General features: G+C 43.6%; 1 protein-coding gene across 1 annotated transcript in view; it reads right to left on the bottom strand.

The window, feature by feature from the left end:
- Window positions 1-27,024, bottom strand: part of LOC121557224 (mannosyl-oligosaccharide 1,2-alpha-mannosidase IC) — a 144,115-nt gene that overhangs the window by 77,720 nt on the left and 39,371 nt on the right. Inside the window, 1 exon segment of the mRNA XM_045213769.1 lies at window positions 20-100. Coding sequence (XP_045069704.1) covers window positions 20-100 — 81 coding nt within the window.

Here is a 27,024-nt window from a genome sequence, read left to right as displayed (position 1 = left end):
AGACATTGATGAATCTTACCTCCTCTCCCGTCAGGTAATACGCAGAGAGCAGCCCACCGACGTAACGGATGTTCACCTCGAAGAGAGAAGCCTCGCCGTTCTGTAAGAGAGAGAGATCACACAGCATCAGCGGTGGAATGCTCCGTTCAGGACACAGCCCAATCTCATAAATGATTAGACAAAATAACTCATATTTCTATCAACAGTCGCATGGCAACACCAACCAATCAGTTGTGTGATGATATAGAGGTTAAAAACATAATAAATAATGAATGATTAATAAACCTATATATTTAATTGACCAATAATAATTAATGAGATTTTGATGGTTGTGCTCTTGAGCCATAGAAGTACGTCAGAAATCAAGATGTGAAGATCTCTTCACAGTGATAAATCTGATAGAAATGAATGGCCAACGTGTTGCCCATTGAAACAGTGGAGTTATGCCACTGCACTGAGGCTAGGAAACACTGTCACTAGCGATAAATCTGCGATAATCAAAAATGTCAACAAGCATTTTGCTACAGCTGGCCATGCTTTCCACCTGGCTACCCCTACCACGTCCACCAGCTCTGCACCCTCCGCTGCAACTTGCCCATGCCCCCCCCGCATCTCCTTCACCCAAATTCAGATAGCTGATGTTCTGAAAGAGCTGCACAATCTGGACCCAGACAAATCAGCTGGGCTAGACAATCTGGACCCTTTCTTTCTAAAATTAGCCGCCGAAATTGTCGCAACCCCTATCACCAGCTTGTTCAACCTCTCTTTCGTATCGTCTGAGATCCCCAGAGATTGGAAAGCTGCCGCGGTCATCCCCCTCTTCAAAGGGGGTGACACTCTAGATCCAAACTGTTACAGACCTATATCCATCCTGCCCTGCCTTTCGAAAGTATTTTAAATCCAAGTTAACAAACAGATCACCGACCATTTAGAATCCCACTGTTTCTCCGCTATGCAATCTGGTTTCCGAGCTGGTCATGGGTGTACCTCAGCCACGCTCAAGGTCCTAAACGATATAATAACCACGATCGATAAAAGACAGTACTGTGCAGCCGTCTTCATTGACCTGGCCAAGGCTTTTGACTCTGTCAATCACTGCATTCTTATTGGCAGACTAAATAGCCTTGGTTTCTCAAATGACTGCCTCGCCTGGTTCACCAACTACTTCTCAGATAGAGTTTAATGTGTCAAATCGGAGGGCCTGTTGTCTGGACCTCTGGCAGTCTCTATGGGGGTGCCACAGGGTTCAATTCTCGGGCCGACTCTATTCTCTGTGTATATCAATGATGTCGCTCTTGCTGCTGGTGACTCTCAGATCCACCTCTACGCAGACGACACCATTTTGTATACATCTGGCCCTTCATTAAACACTGTGTTAACAAACCTCCAAACGAGCTTCAATGTCATACAACACTCCTTCTGTGGCCTCCAACTGCTCTCTTCAATCGAACGCTGCTTGCACCTGCCTGCCCGACTAGAATCACTACTCTCGGCGGCTCTGACATAGAATATGTGGACAACTACAAATACCTAGGTGTCTGGTTAGACTGTAAACTCTCCTTCCAGACTCACACTAAGCATCTCCAATCCAAAGTTAAATCTAGAATCGGCTTCCTATTTCGCAACAAAGCCTCCTTCACTCATGCTGCTAAACATGCCCTCGTAAAACTGACTATCCTACCGATCCTTGACTTCGGCGATGTCATTTACAAAATAGCTTCCAACACTTTACTCAGCAAATTGGATGTAGTCTATCACAGTGCCATCCGTTTTGTCACCAAAGCCCCATATACTACCCACCATTGTGACCTGTATGCTCTCGTTGGCTGGCCCTCACTACATATTCGTCGCCAAACCCACTGGCTCCAGGTCATCTATAAATCCCCTTCTAGGCAAATCCCGCCTTATCTTAGCTCATTGGTCACCATAGCAACACCCACCCGTAGTATGCGTTCCAGCAGGTATATCTCACTGGTCATCCCCAAAGCCAACACCTCCTTTGGTCGCCATTCCTTCCAGTTCTCTGCTGCAAATGACTGGAACAAACTGCAAAAATCTCTGAAGCTGGAGACACTTATCTTCCTCACTATCTTTAAGCGTCAGTTGTCAGAGCAGCTTACCGATCACTGCACCTGTACACAGCCCATCTGTAATTAGCCCACCCAACTACCTCATCCCCATATTGTTATTTACATTGTTATTTATTTTGCTCATTTGCACCCCAGTATCTCTATTTGCACATCATCTTCTGCACATCTATCACTCCAGTGTCAATACTAAATTATAATTGTAATTATCTTGCACTATGGCCTATTTATTGCCCTACCTCCATAACTTACTACATTTGCACACACTGTATATAGATTTTCTATTGTGTTATTGACTGATACGCCATCCCATCTGGTTTGCGCTTAGTGGGACTATCATTTGTTTTTCAACAGGACAATGACCCAAAACACACCTCCAGGCTGTGTAAGGGCTATTTGACCAAGGAGAGTGATGGAGTGCTGCATCAGATGACCTGGCCTCCACAATCACCCGACCTCAACCCAATTGAGATGGTTTGGGATGAGTTGGACCGCAGAGTGAAGGAAAAGCTGCCAACAAGTGCTCAGCATATGTGGGAACTCCTTCAAGACTGTTGGAAAAGCATTCCTCATGAAGCTGGTTGAGAGAATAAATAAAGACAAATAAAGACTCAAGAAGGGAACATTTCAATAAAGCCAGGGAAGAGAGTCAAAGGCTTGCGATAATGTTAGCTGTATTTTACTCACTCTTATGTCTAAGGATGTTTAGAACCACGGGAAACTATTGATTCTCCTCAGGCAGCCCAGGAAATATACACAGTCTAGTTCATTGACGACTTTCTTTCCTATTCTCTTTGTTGTGAGTTCCAGGATTTGAAAGTGGAGAAATGGTGCTCGGCTCTACTTTTCCATCTCCTGTTATGTCTGGTTCAACACAACTATCCAGGACAGGACGGTGCAACTGGGTTAATACTAAGCTGTCAATATACACCCTCTCAGAGTGAAATTAGTGTGCTGTCAAATCTATTATTATAGGTCCTGGAGCGATTTGCTGTTTGCCAATGTCAGACAGAGTTTTATCAGCGCACTGCTCCATATGTTATGGGAATTAAGTTAAGAGGTGTTAAGCACTAACACGTGTCCCTGAATGAGATGGGGGTATGTCACCATAATTACCGGCTCTCATTCTCGCCCGAGGTTGAGGTGACAATGGTGCTTATTGACTTGGAGACCCCTCAAGAAGGAAATTGCTATCTCAAGATGCCACGATAAGGAAACTGTAATTGGGTGCTGCTGGAGAGGGTAATTACATCCAATCTAGAACCCAAATAAAGATGTGGAACAACTTTCTCTCGCATCATTCCAACTCTATCGTTTTCCACCGTACATTTGTACACACTGTATGATAAACTCACAAAGTAAAGTCATGTACTTCTTAAAAAGTTTTCAAGAGATGAGTGTTACAGTATGACATTGTTCTCGTCTTGCACTATGTAATTATTAGGTAATGACTGCTGGGTTAATGTGCGACTGAGAAGTTGGCCACCTTTCTTTCAAGACAGTGTAACCAGTGACATTCCATAAGACAAACTGCCAATCCTCTGGCATGGTGACTCAGTGGAGTCGTCTTGCCAACCCGTAGATGAGTGGCCATTCCATAATGGACCTAAAATGGTGGTGATTAGGGACAGACTGTTCATTTGTCATCAGCGATGGTGGCACTTTGGCAAGGACAGCCATAAGGTACAATGGGGGGAAAGTAACGGTGACTACGGTTCAACTGATCTGACTCATGCTACCAAATACAAGCCTTGTAAATCACTCTTTAAGCATCTCATAAAAGTTCAATTAGTATGAGTGGTGTATTCCAGAGGCTTCAATGCTGATTGGGTCCATTGATAACCAAATGCATTGGGAAATTATATTATACAAGCCTTTCAAAAACATTTCATTAAAATCAATTTTTTGTGCTTAATTTGCAATTTGCTCTGCCAGATGTTTTCCAGCAATTTATTTCCCAATATAACATTGTAATCTGCATCACAGGGAATTATTAGTTCTTGCATCTGCGTTCCAAGACCACACACTTTGAGTCTCCACTGCAAACAAAGCAGATCGCCTTGGGAAAGCTCAATGCTAAATCCACTGTAACCACTTCACCTGAAAAAAATGTAATTCAATCTCACCATCACACACATACAGTATTGTCATGGGTGAAACAATAAAAAACAAATACATCCAAAGTCTCCCCGGAAGGCTTTTCACACAAATAAATAAAAAGCAATGTGTGCACATCTAATTGCTCCACTTTTTCAGTGCTATGCAGAGTGGAAAATAAAATCAGGTGAAGGAAGGAAGAAAGGCTGTTGTTTTTCATTCCCTGCCTTTCTCTCCTCCCTCTCCTCCCTTTGCTCAGCCGTGCGTCTAATTAGAAGACAACACAGGGCTGTCAGAGTTAACACGCCAGCTCTAACTGCCTCTGTTTCTCCCACCCAGAAGAAAACCTTTCTGCATTTGATCCTATCTCTATTGTTGGCCTATCTAGAAGTTGCACTATTAAAATAAATGATTAGTCTCAGATAGGGCTGTGGCGGTCATTATATTTTGTCAGCCGGTTATTGTCATGCAAAAGCCTGCGGGTCTCACGGCATTTGACCGTTAATTAACATAAACCCGTTTAGCATCTCCAGGCCTCCACGCATACAAGCCACATACAAGCCGCTGATGCGCGCCTTTGTAATATCTACATTGAAAAAAGTCTAATAAATCAATTCAAATCAAAATCAAATCAAAATGTATTTGTCACATGCACCGAATACAACAGGTGTAGACCTTACCGTGAAATGCTTACATACAAGCCCTTAACCAACAATACATTTCAAGAAATAGAGTTAAGAAAATATTTACTAAATCAACTAAAGTAAAAAAATCTAATCAAATCAAAAAGTAACACAAGGGCCTCCCGAGTGGCACAGTGGTCTAAGGCACTGCATCGCAGTGCTAGATGTGCCACTAGAGATCCTGGTTCGAGTCCAGGCTCTGTCGCAGCCGGCCGCGACTGGGAGACCAATGGAGCGGCGCACAATTGGCCCAGCGTCGTCCAGGTTAGGGGAGGGTTTGGCCGGCAGGGGTATTCTTGTCCCATCGCGCACTAGCGACTCCTGTGGCAGGCCGGGCGCAGTGCACGCTGACACGGTAGCCGGGTGTACGGTGTTTCCTCCGACACATTGGTGTGGCTGGCTTCCGGGTTAAGTGGGCATTGTGTCAAGAATCAGTGCGGCTCGGCTGGGTTGTGTTTCGGAGGACGCACGGCTCTCGACCTTCGCCTCTCCCGAGTCCTTTACGGGAGTTGCAGCGATGGGACAAGACTGTAACTACCAATTGGATACCACAAAATTGGGGAGAAAAAGGGGTCAAATAAAAAACATAACACAAGAAAATATCATAACAATAATGAGGCTATATATTATATATATCACCTTTATACAGGGGGTACCGGTACCGAGTCAATGTGCGGGGGTACAGGTTAGTCTAGGTAATAAAGTGAGTATGCATAGATAATAAACAGTGAGTAGCAGCGCAATGTAAATAGTCCGGGTGGACATTTAATTAATTGTTCAGTAGTCTTGCGGCTTGGGGGTAGAAGCTGTTAAGGAGCCTTTTGGTCCTAGACTTGGCGCTCCGGTACGGCTTGCAGTGCGGTAGCAGAGAGAACAGTCTATGATTTGGGTGACTGGAGTCTTTGACAATTTTTTGGGCCATCCTCTGACACCGCTTAGTATATAGGTCCTGGATGTCAGGAAGCTTGAATACAGTGGCTTGAAAAAGTATTCACCCCCCTTGGCATTTTTCCTATTTTGTTGCCTTACAACCTGGAATTAAAATGGATTTTTGGGGGGTTTGTATCATTTGATTTACACAACATGCCTACCACTTTGAAGATGCAAATTATATTTTATTGTGAAACAAACAAGAAATAAGACAAAAAAACAGAAAACTTGAGCGTGCATAACTATTCACCCCCCCAAAGTCAATACTTTGTAGAGCCACCTTTTGCAGCAATTACAGCTGCAAGTCTCTTGGGGTATGTCTCTATAAGATTGGCACATCTAGCCACTGGGATTTTTGCCCATTCTTCAAGGCAAAACTGCTCCAGCTCCTTCAAGTTGGATGGGTTCCGCTGGTGTACAGCAATCTTTAAGTCATACCACAGATTCTCAATTGGATTGAGGTCTGGGCTTTGACTAGGCCATTCCAAGACATTTAAATGTTTCCCCTTAAACCACTCCAGTGTTGCTTTAGCAGTATGCTTAGGATCATTGTCCTACTGGAAGGTGAACTTCCGTCCCAATCTCAAATCTCTGGAAGACTGAAACAGGTTTCTCTCAATAATTTCCCTGTATTTAGCACCATCCATCATTCCTTCAATTCTGACCAGTTTCCCAGTCCCTGCCGATGAAAAACATCCCCACAGCATGATGCTGCCACCACCATGGTTCACTGTGGGGATAGTGTTCTTGTGGGGGTGAGAGGTGTTGGGTTTGAGCCAGACATAGCGTTTTCCTTGATGGCCAAAAAGCTCAATTTTAGTCTCATCTGACCAGAGTACATGCTTCCATATATTTGAGGAGTCTCCCACATGCCTTTTGGCGAACACCAAACGTGGTTGCTTATATTTTTCTTCAAGCAATGGCTTCTTTCTGGCCACTCTTCCGTAAAGCCCAGCTCTGTGGAGTGTACGGCTTAAAGTGGTCCCATGGACAGATACTCCAATCTCCGCTGTGAAGCTTTGCAGCTCCTTCAGGGTTATCTTTGGTCTCTTTGTTGTCTCTCTGATTAATTCCCTCCTAGCCTAGTCCGTGAGTTTTGGTGGTGCCATATTCTTTCCATTTTTTTAAATAATGGATTTAATGGTTGTCACGATCGTCTACTAAGCGAGTGGACCAAGGCGCAGCGTGCGATACGAACATGACTTTATTTAATTAAAGTACTCAATACAAAAACAACAAACAATGACGAATCGTGAAGTCCTCAGTTACAATGACTGATACGGAACAAAAACCCACAACACTAAGGTGAACACTGACAGTTTAAATATGGCTCCCAATCAGAGATAACGAGCCGACAGCTGACACTCGTTACCACTGATTGGGAGTCACACGACCAAACAAGGAAACACAACCAAATACAACACAACCAATACCAAACACAACCAAATGAACACACCCTGGCTCAAAATACACAGTCCCGGAGCCAGAGCGTGACAGTACCCCCCCCTAAAGGCGCGGACTCCGACCGCGCCTACACCCCAAATAGGGGAGGGCTGGGTGGGTGTTGCTCCTCGGAGGCGGCTCCGGCTCGGGCTTGACCACCACCCTACTACAATCCCCCGTAGTGCCCCCCAGTCCGATCTGACCCAGTTAGCTGGATCAGGACTGCCGACGCGCACCCCTGGCTTGCGCGTGAGGCAGGAATGGACCGGACCTGGCAGACGATACGCACCCTTTGCATGGTGCGTGGAGCCGGAACAGGCCTCTCCAGGCTGAAGACTCGCATCCCTGGCTTGGTGCGAGTAGCAGGAATGGGCTGAATCCAGCTGACGACTCGCACCTTGGTTTGGTGCGAGTAGCAGGAATGGGCTGAATCACTCTAGCCTTCGGCTGACGACTCGCACCCTTGGCTTGGTGCGAGTGGCAGAACAGGCCGGGTTGGGCCGGCGACGCACACCGTGGACCTAGTGCGTGGAGCAGGGACGGGCTGGACCAGGCTGACGACTCGCACCCTTGGCTTGGTGCGAGTAGCAGGAACGGGCTGGACCAGGCCGACGACGCACACCGTAGGCTTTGTGCGTAGAGCAGGGACAGGCCGGGCTGGGCTGGCGACGCACACCGTAGGCTTTGTGCGTGGAGCAGGGACAGGCCGGGCTGGGCTGGCGACGCACACCGTAGGCTTTGTGCGTGGAGCAGGAACAGGCCGGGCTGGGCTGGCGACGCACACCGTAGGCTTTGTGCGTGGAGCAGGAACAGGCCGGGCTGGGCTGGCGGCGCACACCGTAGGCTTTGTGCGTGGAGCAGGAACAGGCCGGGCTGGGCTGGCGACGCACACCGTAGGCTTTGTGCGTGGAGCAGGGACAGGCCGGGCTGGGCTGACGACGCACACCGTAGGCTTTGTGCGTGGAGCAGGAACAGGCCGGGCTGGGCTGGCGACGCACACCGTAGGCTTTGTGCGTGGAGCAGGAACAGGCCGGGCTGGGCTGGCGACGCACACCGTAGGCTTTGTGCGTGGAGCAGGGACAGGCCGGGCTGGGCTGACGACGCACACCGTAGGCTTTGTGCGTGGAGCAGGAACAGGCCGGGCTGGGCTGGCGACGCACACCGTAGGCTTTGTGCGTGGAGCAGGAACAGGCCGGGCTGGGCTGGCGACGCACACCGTAGGCTTTGTGCGTGGAGCAGGAACAGGCCGGGCTGGGCTGGCGACGCACACCGTAGGCTTTGTGCGTGGAGCAGGAACAGGCCGGGCTGGGCTGGCGACGCACACCGTGGGCTTGGTGCGTGGAGTAGGAACAGGCCGGTCGAATCACACGTACTGGGAACACACACCACTGGCCTTAACCGGGGATCAGGAACGGGCCGGACCGGACTGGTAACACACCTCAGTCTTTCACGCCGTGCCTCAACTACTTCCCTCCCTCTACTCGCCAATGGCTCCCGTAATCCGGTAGCCTTCTCTCCACGTCTCCCTGTGGCAGCCTCCTGCTGCCCAGCCGCCCAAGCCATGTGCCCCCCCCCAAAAACTTTTTGGGGTTGCCTCTCGTCCTTCCGACGATGGCCCTGCTGACGCCGTTGCTCCTCTCTCAGTCGCCTTTCCACTGTTTTACTCCATGGCCGGCGATCCATCCCATCCAGGATTTCCTCCCAAGTCCAAGACCCTTTACCTTCCAAAATCTCCTCCCATGTCCAGACCCTTGGCTCCTGGACACGCTGCTTGGTCCTGGTACGGTGGGTTTTTCTGTCACGATCGTCTACTAAGCGAGTGGACCAAGGCGCAGCGTGCGATACGAACATGACTTTATTTAATTAAAGTACTCAATACAAAAACAACAAACAATGACGAATCGTGAAGTCCTCAGTTACAATGACTGATACGGAACAAAAACCCACAACACTAAGGTGAACACTGACAGTTTAAATATGGCTCCCAATCAGAGATAACGAGCCGACAGCTGACACTCGTTACCACTGATTGGGAGTCACACGACCAAACAAGGAAACACAACCAAATACAACACAACCAATACCAAACACAACCAAATGAACACACCCTGGCTCAAAATACACAGTCCCGGAGCCAGAGCGTGACAATGGTGCTCCGTGGGATGTTCAAAGTTTCAGATATTCTTTTATAACCCAACCCTGATCTGTACAACTTTGTCCCTGACCTGTTTGGAGAGCTCCTTGGTCTTCATGGTGCCGCTTGCTTGGTGGTGCCCCTTGCTTAGTGGTGTTGCAGACTCTGGGGCCTTTCAGAACAGGTGTATATATATACTGAAATCATGTGACAGATCATGTGACACTTAGATTGCACGCAGGTGGACTTTATTTAACTAATTATGTGACTTCTGAAGGTAATTGGTTGCACCAGATCTTATTTAGGGGCTTCATAGCAAAGGGGGTGAATACATATGCATGCACACCTTTTCCGTTATTTATCTTTTAGAATTTTCTGAAACATTTCACTTCACCAATTTGGACTATTTTGTGTATGTCCATTACATGAAATCCAAATAAAAATCCATTTAAACTACAGGTTGTAATGCAACAAAATAGGAAAAACGCCAAGGGGGATGAATACTTTTGCAAGGCACTGTATACACCATCACAATAAATCCATTATTTATTTTAGGCAGGTCTAAAGAAACATTATGATATGAAGAAAATGTATTTCAGAAGAACAGAATGTGTGTTGGCCTACTGTATGTTATCTGGCTATGGCTACACTCCCGAGTGGCGCAGTGGTCTAAGGCACTGCACTAGAGATCCTGGTTCGAGTCCAGGCTCTGTCGCAGCCGCCCGCGACCGGGAGACCCATGGGCGGCGCACAATTGGTCCAGCGTCGTCCAAGGTAGGGGAGGGTTTGGCCGGCAGGGATGTGGGTTTGTTTCCCACGGGGGGCCAGTATGAAAAAAACAAATAAAACATGTATGCATTCACTAAGTGTAAGTCGCTCTGGATAAGAGCTTCTGCTAAATGACTAAAATGTAAAGTATGTGCCATGCCATAGGCTGTAGGCTTGTTCATTTAAGAGACAATATACAGTGGGGAGAACAAGTATTTGATACACTGCCGATTTTGCAGGTTTTCCTACTTACAAAGCATGTAGAGGTCTGTAATTTTTATCATAGGTACACCTCAACTGTGAGAGATGGAATCTAAAACAAAAATCCAGAAAATCACATTGTATGATTTTTAAGTAATTAATTTGCATTTTACCAGGTCCTGCCGTGTAGTTCTGAGATGATCCCTCACCTTCCTCATGATCATTGATGCCCCACGAGGTGAGATATTGCATGGAGCCCCAGACCGAGGGTGAATGACCGTCATCTTGATCTTCTTCCATTTTCTAATAATTGCGCCAACAGTTGTTGCCTTCTCACCAAGCTGCTTGTCTATTGTCCTGTAGCCCATCCCAGCCTTGTGCAGGTCTACAATTTTATCCGTGATGTCCTTACACAGCTCTCTGGTCTTGGCCATTGTGGAGAGGTTGGAGTCTGTTTGATTGAGTGTGTGGACAGGTGTCTTTTATAGACCTCTACATGCTTTGTAAGTAGGAAAACCTGCAAAATCGGCAGTGTATCAAATACTTGTTCTCCCCACTGTACTTATAAGTCCAGTGCCATTCTTTTATATTATATGATTAGGTTGCATGACTTTATAGTAAGAATAATATAATTGAACTTAGCTGAATCAAATAGAAAGGATATTTTTCCCATTCCAGAGCGTGCATATGAAGTGGCTATGTTGAGCATAAAAGTGATTATTTGAAACAGGACCTATACGCTAGATTTTGAGTTATTTGTCAACTTTAGTTGTGAATGATACAAACCTGCCTTAGAATGCCTTAGAAATCCAAAGATATATGTGATGCATGATGCAACTATAGGCTATTGACGATTTGAGAAAGTCGCAAAAAAAGCTTGCGCTCTGTTCCTTGCCTCAGGCTGAACACGCTGTTTTCTCATCAAGTGATCATATTTTCACCCATCAGACTATTCTCAATTTAATATTGTCTTTACTAATATGTAAAATGTGTTTAGAGTTAGAATGGCCCATTATCAAATAGGCAGGAACAGGGGCAAGAGAAAAAATACATGTCTTCCGTATTCACTCAAATAGCAAATGGAGGCCACTTTCCCGCCGTTCGTTTCACTCATGTCAGGTAGGCTACTCGCGGCGTGATTTTCAGCCCAAACTCTGTATGCCATGAGCTCTCCAACCCTGTTCCTGCAGCTACCCAGTGCTTAATTTGGGAAACCAAGTGCAATCTGTTCGGGAACATTGATAGTAACATGTTTTAACAACTAAACATATTTCATTAAACTGTTGACAGCCCCTCTCTGCACCTGGAGAAAGGAATGAAGGAGGGGAGGAGATGGAAATTCTGTAGCTAAAGGTAATGTGTAAGACATTAACATAAAAAATACCCTATTACTTGGCTATTAAAAATCAAATACACATTTGTAGGCTAACCCTGAATTTGTTTCATATAGGGTAGACAAATTATATACCAAAGATATTGTTTTTTAAAATGTTTATCTGCCAAGCATAATTTGTGGTAGGCTATGTATTGTATAACGGCACAATCATTATTTTAATTCCGTGTTTGGGCACATATATATAGGTCTATGTGTATGCATAAGCTCTAATATGCATATGGGTGTTTTGAATGAATCACCACCTTAGAAAGCACTGTCTGTTTCATTGTGTTAAGGCTTTGAAACAACATCCACAATGACCATGTTTTCCACTCAGTTTCAACCTGTTGTTGAACTTCTTTCTTCAAATTTGTAAGTCGCTCTGGCTAAGAGCGCCTGCTAAATGATGTAAATGTAAATTGATCAATCACAGTGAGGTGAGTTTTAAAAGCACATACTGTTTTGATGACGTGTTTGATGTGATTTTCAGAGTGTTTAGAGGGACAATAGTCCCTGAATACCAGGCCATTAGCGACCTGATGATCATTAGTGAGTTGGGTACTACCAACACATGTTCAGTGCGCATAAGAGGAGATTACCATGACTCAACGGTCACATAGAAATTTGCTGTGGTCATGACTCATGACTGCCGGTGTGGCAGTAATATGGTTACTGCAACAACCTTAGTCTCGGTAATGGTCTTATATGTTCATGTACAGTAGGTCTGACTCTTTGTCCCTCACTGCACATTCCAAAGGGCAATTGGGTTATTTCATAAAGGAGTTGACCAATTGTTAGATTAATTTGTATTTTAAGAATAATGACTAAAGGATTTCACCCCAAATACAGTATAAATGTGTAAACGGTGTTAGAATTATAATGTAGTGTCAACCCACTAACAGAGGGGGGCGGGACTAAACATTCCAGGGTGAAGGAGAAGGTGGAAACTGTTTAAGAAAGCCTCCTAAAGGTGGGCGGAGCAAAGTGCCTTTGTGTGTCAAGAGGTATAAAACAGTATGTATGGGTTTTGGCGCCAGAGCTCTCCATGAATAAAAATACAGATCATTCTTGCTGGTTGTGGACCTTGAATCATTTATGATTAAAACCAGAGCCTTACAACCTCTGGTAATGATTCAAGCTTAGGTTGAATTAGAGATAGAAATTCTCTTAACACCAATAATGTAGCTACACAACAGAACATGGAATCCAATGTGGACTTAGGTGCTGTGTGTGTGTTGTCAATGCTACCAGATTGGCATTTAACATTTCTGCTATCTCCCACAGCTGTGCCAACGTGCGTGAAAGGAGGTTATAAAAAAAAAATGGAGGAAGAAAAGTTAGTCTAGTGAATAAAATTAGCTTTGGGGAAAAAATCATATATTGCTGTTGTGCCTTGTTGCTGTTCTGCTTCAATGTACAGTGTACAATGTTGTTGTCTGTGTTCGATGCTTGCTTTTCGGTTGGTGAGCATTCAACAAAGCATGGCACTGATTTTGATCACGCTCTGCCAAGATTAGACTGGGACATAAGCCTGATTGGCACTTCCGCTGTGCTTTCGTGTGCCAGGGGGGCAAATGAGACTGTTATCGAGGCCTGCAGTGGACTGCCCAGGCACAAATATAACATTAATGGTATGGTTTCATCCTAATCCATGGCTATCAGAGCCACTGGGCACGTTCAGACTCTAGGATTCAAAGCGGTGGCAAAATCAGCACTCGGAAACCAACCAAATAGATTCAGAGTTTCGTGGGAAGCTGAACAGACAAGCCAGTATTTAAATAAGCAATAGGGGAGTAGATCACGCCTCAATAAAAGTTGATGTCAAACCAACAGAGCTGTGATTTAACTCAACTTCACTAATTAGCACGGATTGATCATGAAAGGGACCAATTAGGTGGTGCCACACAGGTCCTCTTCCATCCACACTCTGGGAGCTGTAATTCTGCTAATACCGTTGCTATGAACATACGTTCTCAGAACTCCTTCCTTTCCTGTTACCAACAGGATGTAGAGCCAGGGCTGTTTTTGAAAATGTACAGTAATTATGGGCTTGATTAGCATCCAAACTGTGAGAGGCTGTCCTAGACACCGGAGCTTTAATGACTGCTAACCTCTGGAGCATGCTAAACAGCACGACCTGGGGAAGGAGAGCTAACGTTAATTTCTCACTACTAAAAGGGAAACTTACAGTAAGTAATGTTGGGCCTTTACATGTTGTGACATTAGTGACATAATCATACATTCAAAGATTGGTGGATTAGTAGATTACATGACTGATTAGCTGATTAGTTAGTTGACATTGAGATAGATTGGTTTAAAGACCTGTACAGTCTGAGCAAAGCATGTGGTAACTTCATTTCATATAAGCACATTTGCGCATTTACTGTATTATAATTAAAACTGTTATATAACGGCTTCTAAGAGAGGCTTCTCCAACAGAGTTAATGAAGATCAAAACAGAGTATGTGGTCCATCATTATTAGTAGGCTATGTTCCCAGTAGTGCATTATTCTAATAGGCATCAGTGTAGTGCAGCTTTTTGAACTGGAGCTGTGACACAACAAAAACAAAATGTATCAAAAAGGTATTGGGTTGTTATGGGTGGGAGGACACTTTTAACTTTTCTCTTATCAAGAGTTCATGACCTTCCTGTTTAGTCTAGCTGTGTTTTATCTTTTATGTAAATACTGTAAGCCATTTTTACTGCCAGCCATTAGACTGTTAGCAGTGGAGTAGATGTGATAGATCAGGTACTTTGATTTCAATGCAACACAATCACTCTGCTACCAGAGTTCCATTCTCTCCATGATGCATTTTTAAGAGGGGGCAATATAGAAGGCTCCACGACAAATCACTAAAGTCTTATAGGCCAATACATTCTCGAAATACACAGATGAAATGGTTAGATGCATACTTTATGAAAGTTCAGATTTCTGAACTCATCAGGGAAGGCACAGAAAACAATATATCTCATAGTGATAGGCTATTCCATATCTTATCCAAAATGCATCTCTCTCTCTCTCTCTCTCTCTCTCTCTCTCTCTCTCTCTCTCTCTCTCTCTCTCTCTCTCTCTCCCTCTCCCTCTCCCTCTCCCTCTCCCTCTCCCTCTCTCTCTCTCTCTCAATCAGACACACTCCCATTGTCTGGGGAGTAGAAGGCATTGGGGGGGGGGGGGGTATTGAGAAAAGCTGTTCTCTCTGAGTACACACACAAAGGCACTCAGACACAAATACACACACACAAACAAGAACATGACAGCAGGAATGTGTCTCCAGGAGTCTACAGTATTTCACAGGCAGGGAGAATGCTCTCCTAATGCAGGTCTTGGTGAATGCACCTCAAAGCTGTTCTCTGAGTACACACACAAAGGCACTCAGACACAAATACACACACACAAACAAGAACATGACAGCAGGAATGTTTCTCCAGGAGTCTACAGTATTTCACAGGCAGGGAGAATGCTCTCCTAATGCAGGTCTCTCATGGGACACTCCTCCACTCTCTCTGTCTCGCATTCTATCTCTCCCTCCTGTGTGTGTGTGTGTGTGGTGTGCCAATGGTACATCAGATCAATGTTTTCATCCAAATGGATTCCCGAGCCCTGTCATTATTCTTTTGATTTTGATTTTTTTAACTAGGCAAGTCAGTTAAGAACACATTCTTATTTACAATGACAGCCCAATTGTGCGCCGCCCAATCACGGCCGGATTGTGATACAGCCTGGAATCAAACCAGTGTCTGTAGTGACGCTTCTAGCACTGAGATGCAGTGCCTCAGACCGCTGCGCCACTTGGGAGCCAGCTATACTATACTGGCTGAAAGGCACCAATACCATTATGTAGTTGGGATGCAAATCATTTCTCTAATCTGATGTTCAGATGAAAATCCTATAAACCCTCAGAGTGAAACACATCTGTGCAGCGCGTACAAGGAAAACATTGTTTGCCATCCATCACAATTAATCTCTGATCATCAACCTAATGGCATTGAGCCAGTGCCAACCTCTGCCTACCTACGTCAAGAGCTGAGGCTAGAGAGGGAATTCAAATGTCACTGGTGTTACAGTAAATAACAGTATAAAGTATCTGTAATAAACCATGCGCACATTGTTCTCCTCCAGTAGAGATAGGATGTCAGCAGGCTGCCTTGACCTCATGGCTGGGGCATGCCATCTTCAGTCAAGCATCCCCTCATACGATACATGCCCACAGGTTTCAGCAGCCCTAATGACTGGAGCCCTGTGGAGCCACGTTTACTGTGGACAAGAGGCCAGATCAGGTCAGCCAACAGGCCTACCGTGGCAAACAACAAGACCCTGATCCAGATCTGCTCCTATAGCCTAGACAGCTGCAAGGTCTACTGAGTTTGCACAGTGAGCATCCAGAAATCAGATAGCAAACGCCAACCTACTTAAACCAACTGATAAACAAGGAAGGAAAAACAAGTTCGTACCCAAGGGTGGTTTTCCAGTTTAGAACAGCCAGGAGTCGCAGATGAACGAATACAACCTACTTGTGTCTTTGGAGCAACAATTCATGTTCTGGCAGTGTGAGTGTAGGGTGCAGTGTGAGTGTAGGGTACAGCATGTGAGCGCTCAGGGGATGACAAGGAGAAAATAAACAATTTGATTTGTTACCAAGCATTGTTTAGAATAAAAAGCTCAAAAAGGTTTATCAAAGCAAACCATGGAATGATCACATCTTACTTTATAAGCAACACATTATTAATCTGCATATGAGCTGTTTAACATATCTAGGCACTTACTGGTTGCCAGAGACGCGTTATGCAAATTTACAATGGTACATTTTGTCATCTCATACTGAAGCAATTTTAATTGAAGTAACATGTAATTTCTCACAATTAAGACATTGCTTTTTTGTGAATAGGGGTTCAATAAGTGCACTACAATATATCAATCAGTATGTGATAAACCAGGCCAATCTCTGGGGCTTTGATGAAGTGATACCCTGCTCTCTTGGCTGATGGACACTCTATTGTCAGATGAAAGTTTCAGGCCAATTATACAACTTTACTGGCAGCACAGTTTTGGCCTGAGGTTCCAAGATTCCTCTGAGGGTGAATCGATCAGCTATACTCTTCTTGCATCATCGGCACCACAGCATTTGCCAACATTTTCCGCATTTGCTAACAAAAGTCAAAATATTTGCCATTTGAAGAAATCAATGTCTGCTTTTCTGGTCAGATAGTCAACGTGTTCTTTCGATCTTTTCTGCGTGACTAGATTTTATTAACCCTCTCTTAACCTTAAGCTGACCTCTGGGAATCTATCCTAGGATATAGGGCAAGTAAGAATGGTGCACTGTGGGTTTGAATTTATAATAGATAACCCCTTTCCATCTTAATGGAGACACATGTAGAAGAACCATTAGCAACAACACAGTAACACATCTAACCTGGTGTGTTCAGGGCAATCAACCAAGCAGGATGGGTCCCTGAAGTGCATTGCCTGGTCCCGTTACACATTCATCTCTTGGCCAAATCAGGGAACACATTAAGTGTTCTCACACATCACACGTCACTCGCTTGACTTTTCAGTGTGAAAACAGCCTGAGGGAACATTGCAAGGCTCCCCTCTCTTGCCTCTCAGTTTTGCCCCTGTGCTTCTGGCCTGTTTACTGACACATTGCTTTGATATGCAAGCATCTGCGCTCCCTCCAGGCAGGGAAAAGCAACATGCTACACAAGAGATAAACAAAGCTAATTCCCCTCAACCCTCTCCAAACGACACCCACGAGAGACTCTCTAACACTGAAGTCTCAATTCAGACATCTTGCTGGAATTGCAGGGCCTGGATGTGCTAATTATCCAGTCAGTTGATGGTCTCTGTTAAGAGCAATGGTGTTTTCTAGTGCAACTTGAATTACCATGTTAATAATGGTTACGTTGTAGGTGGTTGGGAACCTTTCCTATTCTAGGTAGACCTTGAGGGAGAGACATCTCTGTCATTGGTCTAGAAATATTTGTGTAGATTATAGGCCTATTCCATTGACGTACGAAGGAATACGCATACTGAAATGTGACAAAAGGGATAAGGATATAGCTTGTCTGTGATGACTTGCACAGTTACCCTGTTTGCCCCCTGAATATCTAAGAGAGTGAAAAACCGATGAGCTGAAGCCACAAGAGACAGATGCTCTGTCTGTATAGATCAGAGTGGTCTGTTCTCTTTGAAACACAATCACAAACCTCACTGCGATTTTTCCTCTGAGGGACGGAATCCGAGAGATGTGAGAACGACTATGATGGAGAACCGGAGAGCTGAGAAAGGCGAAAGAGAAGAATTGAAGGCGAGAGCCTCGCAGGAGGGTTAATAGGGGATGGATCTGTCAATAGGGGATAAACTCCAACCGGTAAGAGTTCATTAATCACTTTCTATTAGCCACCCTGATGAGAGACTAGGACTGGAGACCTGCCAAGAGGAAAATACAATTTATCCCCCCTTTTGACCCATAGCATTCACTAGACTAACCAGGGGACTCGAAACCCTAAGAAAACGACCCCTTTAAAACTAATATAGGGCTATAAGAGATGGATCGAAATCCCTATCTCTGGCAGCCAGGGACCACCAAACCCCCAAACACTAATCAACACTGACATCTCCAACTATTAATTCAAGCTTGAAACGGATAAACAGCCTGTGGAATTTTGAAAGTTAACATTAGAAGGAGGTATTCTGAAGTTGCTCTTGTCTTTCTAATTGGTTGAGTCACTGTAGGAAAGTGTTTGATCAGATTATTCCGTCTTCATAGGAACTTGTCAGGATTTGCATCAGGATTTTGGGGAGTTTGTTTTTGTTTCAGCAGCAGAGGAGAGAGACGTTCTACCAACTTAATTCATTCACTCAGCAGCACAAAGATAAATACACTTGACTCTTAGTCTGCCCTCATACCTCTCTATTTCCCACACCATTACGTGTAGCCTTGTATTCCTCACTAGACTTTGTGAAGAAAATCAACATGGCTTCTGCTGTTTCTGTCACGCACAAAGCTCTTTAGTGGATCAATCCGAAAACCAAGAGGAACCCATCTACACTGAACAAAAATATAAAAGCAACATGCAACATTTTCAAAGTTTTACTGAGTTACAGTTCATATAAGGAAATCAGTCAATAATAAATTCATTAGGCTCTAATCTATGGATTTCACATGACTGGGAATACAGATATGCATCTGTTGGTCACAGATACCTTAAAAAAAAAAAGTAGGGGCGTGGATGAGAAAACCAGTCAGTATCTGGTGTGACCACCATTTGCCTCATGCAGCACAACACATCTCCTTCACATAGAGTTGATTAGGCTGTTGATTGTGGCCCGTGGAATGTTGTCCCACTCCTCTTTTATGGCTGTGCGAAGTTGCTGGATATTAATAATAATAATAATAATAATAATAATAATAATAACACTATTTTGAAAGGTAACCGCCACACAGAAACTTTTATTTTGAAAGGATACCATCGCATCACTTATCGCTGCTGACTTTACACAACGTTACCGCTAAACACAGGCGTGCGCTGCACTTCTTATTGCTGCTGACTTTACACATGCAACGCGTCCGCAGTGGTGAAATGGCGAGATGTTTTGACTCAGAGGGTTTTTGCGCTGCACACACTCACTGACCAATACAATAACGTTATCGCCCCACACACACACTGATCCAATGAAATTACAGATTTCTTGACACACACACTGATCCAATAACATTTTTATTCTGCAACATTGTTTTATTTTAAATGTGGTACATCCAATCAGATAATACAGATCATCTTCTGACAGCTAGCTTGACTGACAGCTAACTATGCATATGTGTTTTGCAGGCATTGCAGATGTGGATAGTTAACTGTCGGATAGTTAGCTGTCATTTAACTCATGTAGGCTAGCTGTCAGAGTAAACATTTTAAGTTTTTAAAACGTGCAGCTCCCTCTTCATCTACTGCTGCTTCCAATGTCAACAACAAGGCAGACAACCCGGTCCCTGTCAAGAAGAGAAAATACCACCCCGACTTCATCAAATATGGTTTTACATATAATACAGGCAGGGGGAGTGTAGACCGTAGTGCGTCCTATGCAACGAGCTGTTAGCTAATGAGAGCATGAAACCCCTCCAGAATGAAAAGGGATCTGGACACCAAACATCCAAGCCACAAAGATAAGACAGCTGACTTTTTAAAAACAAAACGTCAATATCTGGAGGCCTCACAAGATGAATTGAAAAACCTATGCACCATACAAGAAAAGGCTCTTCGCGCATCATACCTTGTGGCCCAGCGCATTGCTAAGTGCAAAAAAGCCCACACCAGCGCAGAGGATCTCATACTCCCTGCTGCGTGCACTGAAATCTTGGGAGAGTCAACCGCAAACCAACTTAAAACCATATCCCTATCCAATGACACCATGAGGAGGAGAATCCAGGACAGACATCAGAGCACATCAGTGCAAATGGCCACTACGCACTGCAGCTTGATGAATCCACCGATGTGGCTAACCATGCAATTATAATGGTCTATGTCAGACACGTCTGGGATAATAACTTTGAGGAGCAGTTCCTTTTTAGAGCTGATTTGCCAACCACCACCACTGAAGAGGCTGTCTGTAACACAATGAATATGTACCTGGGCTCCGTGGGACTGGCCTGGGATGGGTGCCATGACGGGAAAGCACTCCGGAGTAGTAAAGCGGATTGGAGAGGGCACTGAGTGCGACGTGGAACTGATATAGAAATTAAAATATATACAGGTTAAAAGTAATACCTAATCTATTGGCAGGGAATGAAAGGGGCCCCAGCAACTTTAGATGTATACAGGCCATGAACACAGAGGAACGTGGTCCGAGCGGTAGAAGGAATGACCCACCCCAAAACAGGAATAGTAAGGTTTGGGCTTCCGTTAGAGGGCAGTGGGTTTCAGGGGATGCCCAGAGGGCACTTTTGCCATGGGCCGATCCCGGAGAGTATGTTGGGAAAATAACTGAATTGTGTAATAGCCTCAGAGAACATTACCATAATCATGCAGACTTCTCTAAAGTATTATGGACATACTATCGTAATAAATAAACTGAACCAAACATGACGTTACTACAGCAATAGAGGATGGTTAATGTTGTTACGTTAGTTTTTAAACCCGATGATAGAGGTAAATGCAGAACGCTGTTTGAGAGTGTGTTTTATTTTGGCTACTAGGGGGTTTAGTGTTTGGGATGAAAGGGCTGGCTAGTTGGGAGTGATGACGTGGCTGGCTGTGCAACATGGTAGTGGTTGTTTGGCGTGCTTTGCAAGGAGAGAGGATTTTGTGGAGTGACTGGAAATTGCGATAGAGCTGTGACAATTATTTGAATTGAGAACAAAGAAAAATAATTTATGGTTCTGGATTATGTTAAGAGAAGAGTAGGAGACAACATATCAAACAATTTTTAAATAGATGCCTGGGATAAAATATAATGTCTTACTTACACGTAGTATGTGATTGTATTGGCTAATGAATGAAATATGACATTTACAGGGGCGACAGGAACAATAGAAGGGGAGACAGATTTTCCTATGGTGTTGATCAAATAATTGATAATGGATCATTTGAGATAAGATCACATGGAGCAGATTTAGGGGTTCAATAATCATTGTGAGATTTAAAGAGGATATGATCTGAAGGGTAATCAATTAAACATAATCATTGTATACTCGAGGAATTTTTAGTGGTTTTATGGATTAGTTATGAGGAATTAGATTGATACAAACGATTATTGATGAGTTAGGACTGGGGATATCTGTATCATGTTTTGTGTGTACTTACCATCTTTAGATTACTGATGGTATTTGAAGGTTAACAAAATGTATAATTTCTCTTCCAGGAGAAAGAGATTCGCTTATCTCATTGGAATGTTGCCCAGGGCTAGGTGGAGCGGTTTAGTGGAGTTAGGCAGTGTATAGGTCATAAAAGGGAGCTACCAAATTAAGTGGGGCCTGGCTATTTTTGGTTGTTGTTTTTCAATTGGGGTTTTTCAAATAATAAACAACACACCTAGTATGATGTTTATAAAGGGTTGTTATTTTGATTTGAGGGGTTTTTCAACAGGTCAAAGGTGATAAGTCTTAAAGGAGCACACACAGTGAATTTTATGGAGTTTTTCTGTTTTGACTGAGTTTAGGATATATATGATTTCTTATTAGAATAAATGTCATGAGGACTTAATGAACACTAAGTAACATTTATGAAATATTTAGAATGATGGTAATGTTTAGTATACTATGGGATGGAACAGTTCGTTGAATGATTTCAATTGCCTCTGAACTCTGTTTTGACTTTCTGGTTTGAATTGATCATCCACACTGGTAAATTCTAAAAGTATGAGAGGAGGACTTTAAGATAGTTTATTTTACCAAGATGAGGGTAATTTATAGTACTGTGAAAAGTGTGAAGAACTTTATAATTTGGTAATAATATATATGATTCGAACCATAAAATAACAGAAGAGAGAGAGAGCTTTCCCTGAATGAGGGATACCTGTTGCTAGTAAATTGTACTAATCTTGGATTACTTTTACGGGATAGAAGTAAGTTGAGGTATTATCAAATGTTGTCAGCAGGGTTAAAACACTTCTCTGGTCCCAGTCAGCTGTCAAAAAAGGAAGTTTCGATAGATAGAGATCTACTTATAGAGAGCTACAGTAGGGCCCCAATTAAGGAAGTTCACAGATGGGTGAAGCAAGGCGCAGTAAATAAGGAAGGAATATGGGTCAAAGACAGCTTACCAATTCTCCCGAAATTACAGTTTAGATATGCTGCAATATTGACACACGGGCAGAGCCATGTGTCAACGGGAGGGATGGATGGTAGAGCAGATTAGACAACACTTTGTTGCATATGGGATTACTAACTATATTTCAAAATATATATATATATAAAAAAAAATGTTCAAGATGTGTTATCTGTACTCAAAATAATCACCAGGGCAGACAAAGGGCACCTCAGGGTGAGTATCCTCCAGCTAAGTACCCCTTCCAGCAAGTGGAAATTGATTTTATAGAGTTATCACGAAGTGAAGGGAAGAAATTTAGAGTAACCCCAGATAAAGATGGGTTATCCCACTTTGAGAAAGTGTTTGGAAGACCTTACAGAATGCCACAGTTGGCAGGACCAGAATAGGCAGACATAGAACTAGAGAATACACTAGCAGAACACATGAGAAAATTGTTCGTTAACCATACCCGTATGTCTAAGAATTTGTGTCCTACAGGATAATTAAAGGAGAAGGTGATTCATAGTATATAACCTGGAGACTGGGTGTGGATCCAATTGTTGAGGAAAAAGCATTGAAAGCAGTCACGCTGGGAGGGACCATACCAAGTCCTATTGGTAACTGCCTTCGCTATAAGAATAGCTGAGAGAGCCACTTGGGTCCACGTTACACACTGCAAAAAGGTAGGCCCACATACCAACACCGTTGAACACACACAGAGTTAAAGAGAAGAACTGACCACTAGGGTTCGGGGGTAAACTATGTTAACGAAGAAACCCTACCCCGACCTTTCATCACTGTGGGGTGTTTATAGAGGTGTGGGTATGGGGAAGTACCAGGCAGGTGGGTCAGGTACAGGATTGGGATGGCGGTTTTGGGGATTTTGGGGGACTCTGAGCTGCATCATCATGTTAACCATATTATGGTTTAATCCAGGTCAACCTAAACAGGGAAATGATGCACTGATTCGATCTCGTAGAAATACTGAAACCAAGAAAGACTATTGGGGGAATGATTATTTTATAGTTAAAGTCAGTTTAGGACAAGATGGGGGATTCAAGATACCATTCGACTTCTCCCATGAAGAGATAGATATGAGGTTTTGGGGGCTTTGGTAAGAAGGGGGCGTGTACAAGAAAGTTAGGTCCTAGAAGGTATGGTAAATACATTTGCACTGGGGAACGCTCATGTCCTTGGGCAAGGGTGTTTAAACATATCTGGGGAACATACTATGAGAATGGAATGGACGCAGCACACCGATGGGGAATTAATCAAACCCATGATGAATGTAAAACGGAACTGGTGATAATGGTAAAGTCAATTATGCAAGATGACATAGCAAGGAACTATTGGGTCTGTGTCACGCCCTGGCTCTGGGACTCTGTTATGTTGAGCCAGGGTGTGTAGTTTCTATGTGTTTGTGTTCTAGGTTCTTTATCTAGCTCATGTGTTTCTGTGTTGGCCGGGGTGGTTCTCAATCAGAGGCAACGAGTGTCAGCTGTTGCTTGTTGTCTCTATTTGGGAACCATACTTAGGCAGCCTGTTTTCCACAGTGTATTGTGGTATCTTGTTCCGTGTATGGTTAGTGTTTGTTACCAAGGACTTCACGTATCGTTTTGTTGTTTTTGTTCATGTGGTGAATATAATTAAGTATGTTCGCATATCACGCCTGCGCCTTGGTCCACTGTGTTTGACGATCGTGACAGTCTGTGTTGATGATGTCGGGGCAAATACATGTGTGAGGCTAATTTTTCAGGAGAGAAATGAATCTTCCACCCCGAGACAAAACAGCAGGTAGATCTAATGTTATCACCAGAGGTGCCAAAAAACTCGTCTAATACCCTTGGAAGGCCCTCAGAAGGAATCCTAAATAGCACTAAACCACCAAGGGTAGAATATTTCCTCTTGCAGGAAAATTTAAGGAGAAGTAGAAGGAATTTAAAATGAGAACTTCTGGGTAAGGTGGATGAACTACACAGCTAGGGCGTTGGGTCAAACTAATTGTTATGCCTGTTCAACAGGTAGGCCAACCCTTCTAACTGCACCTATGCCTCAGACCATGTTCTCTTGTATGATAGATTTGGGATCAAACCAAACCTCACCTAATTGTTCTGATATTAAAATAACCACTCTTAAAAAGGATAATACTAAGGCACCCCAATTCACCATGAACCCTGGAGATTATCAATGTTATAGACACCAAAGTAATGCGAATCACAGATCAAATTGGAGAAGGATTTACAACAACATTTTTCTGGTGGGTTACAATTGAGAAAAATGTTGACAGGATTAATTACATCTACAAAGGTTTGTTAATTAGACAAGGGATGATGCAGTTGAGGGAATTTCAGACCAACTATCCGCCACCTCACTCATGACCTGACAAAATAGGTTGGCTCTCCATATGCTTTTAGCAGAGAAGGGCGGATTTACAAGATGGTGGGAGGTCATTGTTGTATGTTTATCCCCAACAATACAGCCCCAAATGGTACAGTAACTAGAGCACTGGCAGGTCTCACTGCATTGAGTAAAGAATGGGCTGAAAACTGGGGGTTGAATACATCAATGATTGGTTGGTTTGATAACATGTTTGGAAAATGGAAAGCTATTGTTGCAACTGTTCTGGGTGCAGCTATAGCTTCTATGGGTATGTTTGTTCTTTGTGGATGTTGTCTTACTCCCTGTGTCCGAGGGTTGGTGAGCAAGGCGTTGGAGTATGCAGTTTCCCAACAGATGGTGAGATATGGCCCAATCCCGGACTCCGACCTAAGGAATGAAGAATATGACCCACCAGGCTTGGTGGAGGACGACTACGATTCAGATAGTTTGAGACTGGATGTTTTCGTAGAACTATAAATCTCTAGTTTAAAAGTAATTGTAATGATTTTCTGTGTATTAAAGTGTGGATAATTTAGTCAAAGGGTGGATTGATATAGGAAATTAAAATATATACAGGTTAAAAGTAATGACTAAATGTTCCACACTTAAATATAGTTGTGAAATGTTCTTGTTTTAAGTATGATTAGTGCTTTCTTAGTAGTGACTAATTATTACACTCTGAAACTGTGTGAGATGTGTTAGAATCTACTACCTGGTAATGTGTGAGTGTAGGACCAGTAAAGATTATGACATTGTGCTACTATTTAGCAATGTGAGTAAGAGTTAGGCCAGACAACAAAGGACAAGGAGAACTGTCTACAGACAACTGAGAAACCAAGATAAAGAGGCCTCCCAATTTAGGGAGGAGAGAAAACGGTTAGGCTTTTTAAGGAGTATGAAATATGGTGAGCAGGATATTGTAGGGACAGCGTATAACTAAGGAATGCAGCCTATGTGTGCATGTGTGTGTGTATGCATGTGTGTGTGTGTATGTATGTGTGTGTGTGTGTGTATGTGTGTGTGTGTGAACTGAGAGCAGTTTTAAAGTGGAAAACTACAGCCCGCCTACAGAGGGGTGGGATTTTCAGTATGACGTGTGCATATAAAGATATTGTACGACCATTTTGTGGCAGAATTCTCAATGAATAAAGATCTCTGACTATTGCAACTGGGAGCTCTGTCCGTTTCTTGATCCAAAAAGCATTACAACCTTTTGGGAGACGCACAGAGACCCTGAAATAGTTTGTTAAATAATTCTCATAACAGGAACCACTGCTTCCTACACAGGGAGGCATTGGCAGCGAGGAACATGGTGCCTGCGCTCCACGCCACTCTCCAGGATGTGATCAAGTGTGTCAACTATATCAAAAAGAGTTCCACGAAAAGCAGGTGTTTCCAGGCCTTCTGCGGGGATATGTGGAGCGAGCACCAGCAGGTGCTTTATCATGCAGAGGTCCGCTGGCTTTCCATGGGTAAGTTCTGGTGCAGCATAATGGGAGAGTATCCTGCTCTCGCTTGTCATGCAATCAGAATCATGCTACCGTTCAGCACTACCTATCTGTGTGAAAGTGGCTTCTCTGCTATGGCCGTGTTGAAAACTAAAAGCAGAAACAAACTGGACAGCCAGCATGACCTCCGAGTTGCCCTGTCAACCATCACCCCAGACTTCAAATAACTTATCAAACTGAAGAAACACCCCCAGCTTTCCCACAGATAGGCTACACACACACACACAATAAATAAACAGGTTAATTAGTTATTGTTCAATATGTGAATTATTATTGTTAGTTAATTCTGACATTCATATTACATTTTATTGAACTGGTTAAAAACTTGCACCTTAAAAAAAACCTTTTCAAGGTTGTGAAAATATTCACATGGTAATTGATGATTAAGAATTCCTAATGATTGTTGTTTTTTCTATTTTAAACACTGGTATGTGTTACTGTTCATTAACATTATTGGACTGGTTTTGATGTCATGTTCTGAGTCTGATCATTTATTACACCCCACTCCTGAACTGGTCGCCTAATTAAATGGCTTGTTCTCTTCAACTGACAATACATGTTTTCTCAGTTAATATGGCAGTGTAATGACTTTCTTTAATACCATAATAGTAGCCCATTGAGACAGAGTCTATTTTGCAAGTGAAGCCCGCCCAAGAAGGCAGCTGCAATACA

This window comes from Coregonus clupeaformis, unplaced genomic scaffold (assembly GCF_020615455.1).
Source record: "Coregonus clupeaformis isolate EN_2021a unplaced genomic scaffold, ASM2061545v1 scaf0151, whole genome shotgun sequence".
In the NCBI taxonomy this organism is placed as follows: domain Eukaryota; kingdom Metazoa; phylum Chordata; class Actinopteri; order Salmoniformes; family Salmonidae; genus Coregonus; species Coregonus clupeaformis.
Note: the sequence above shows the minus strand (reverse complement) of the source record. Positions and strands in the feature narration are given on the sequence as shown.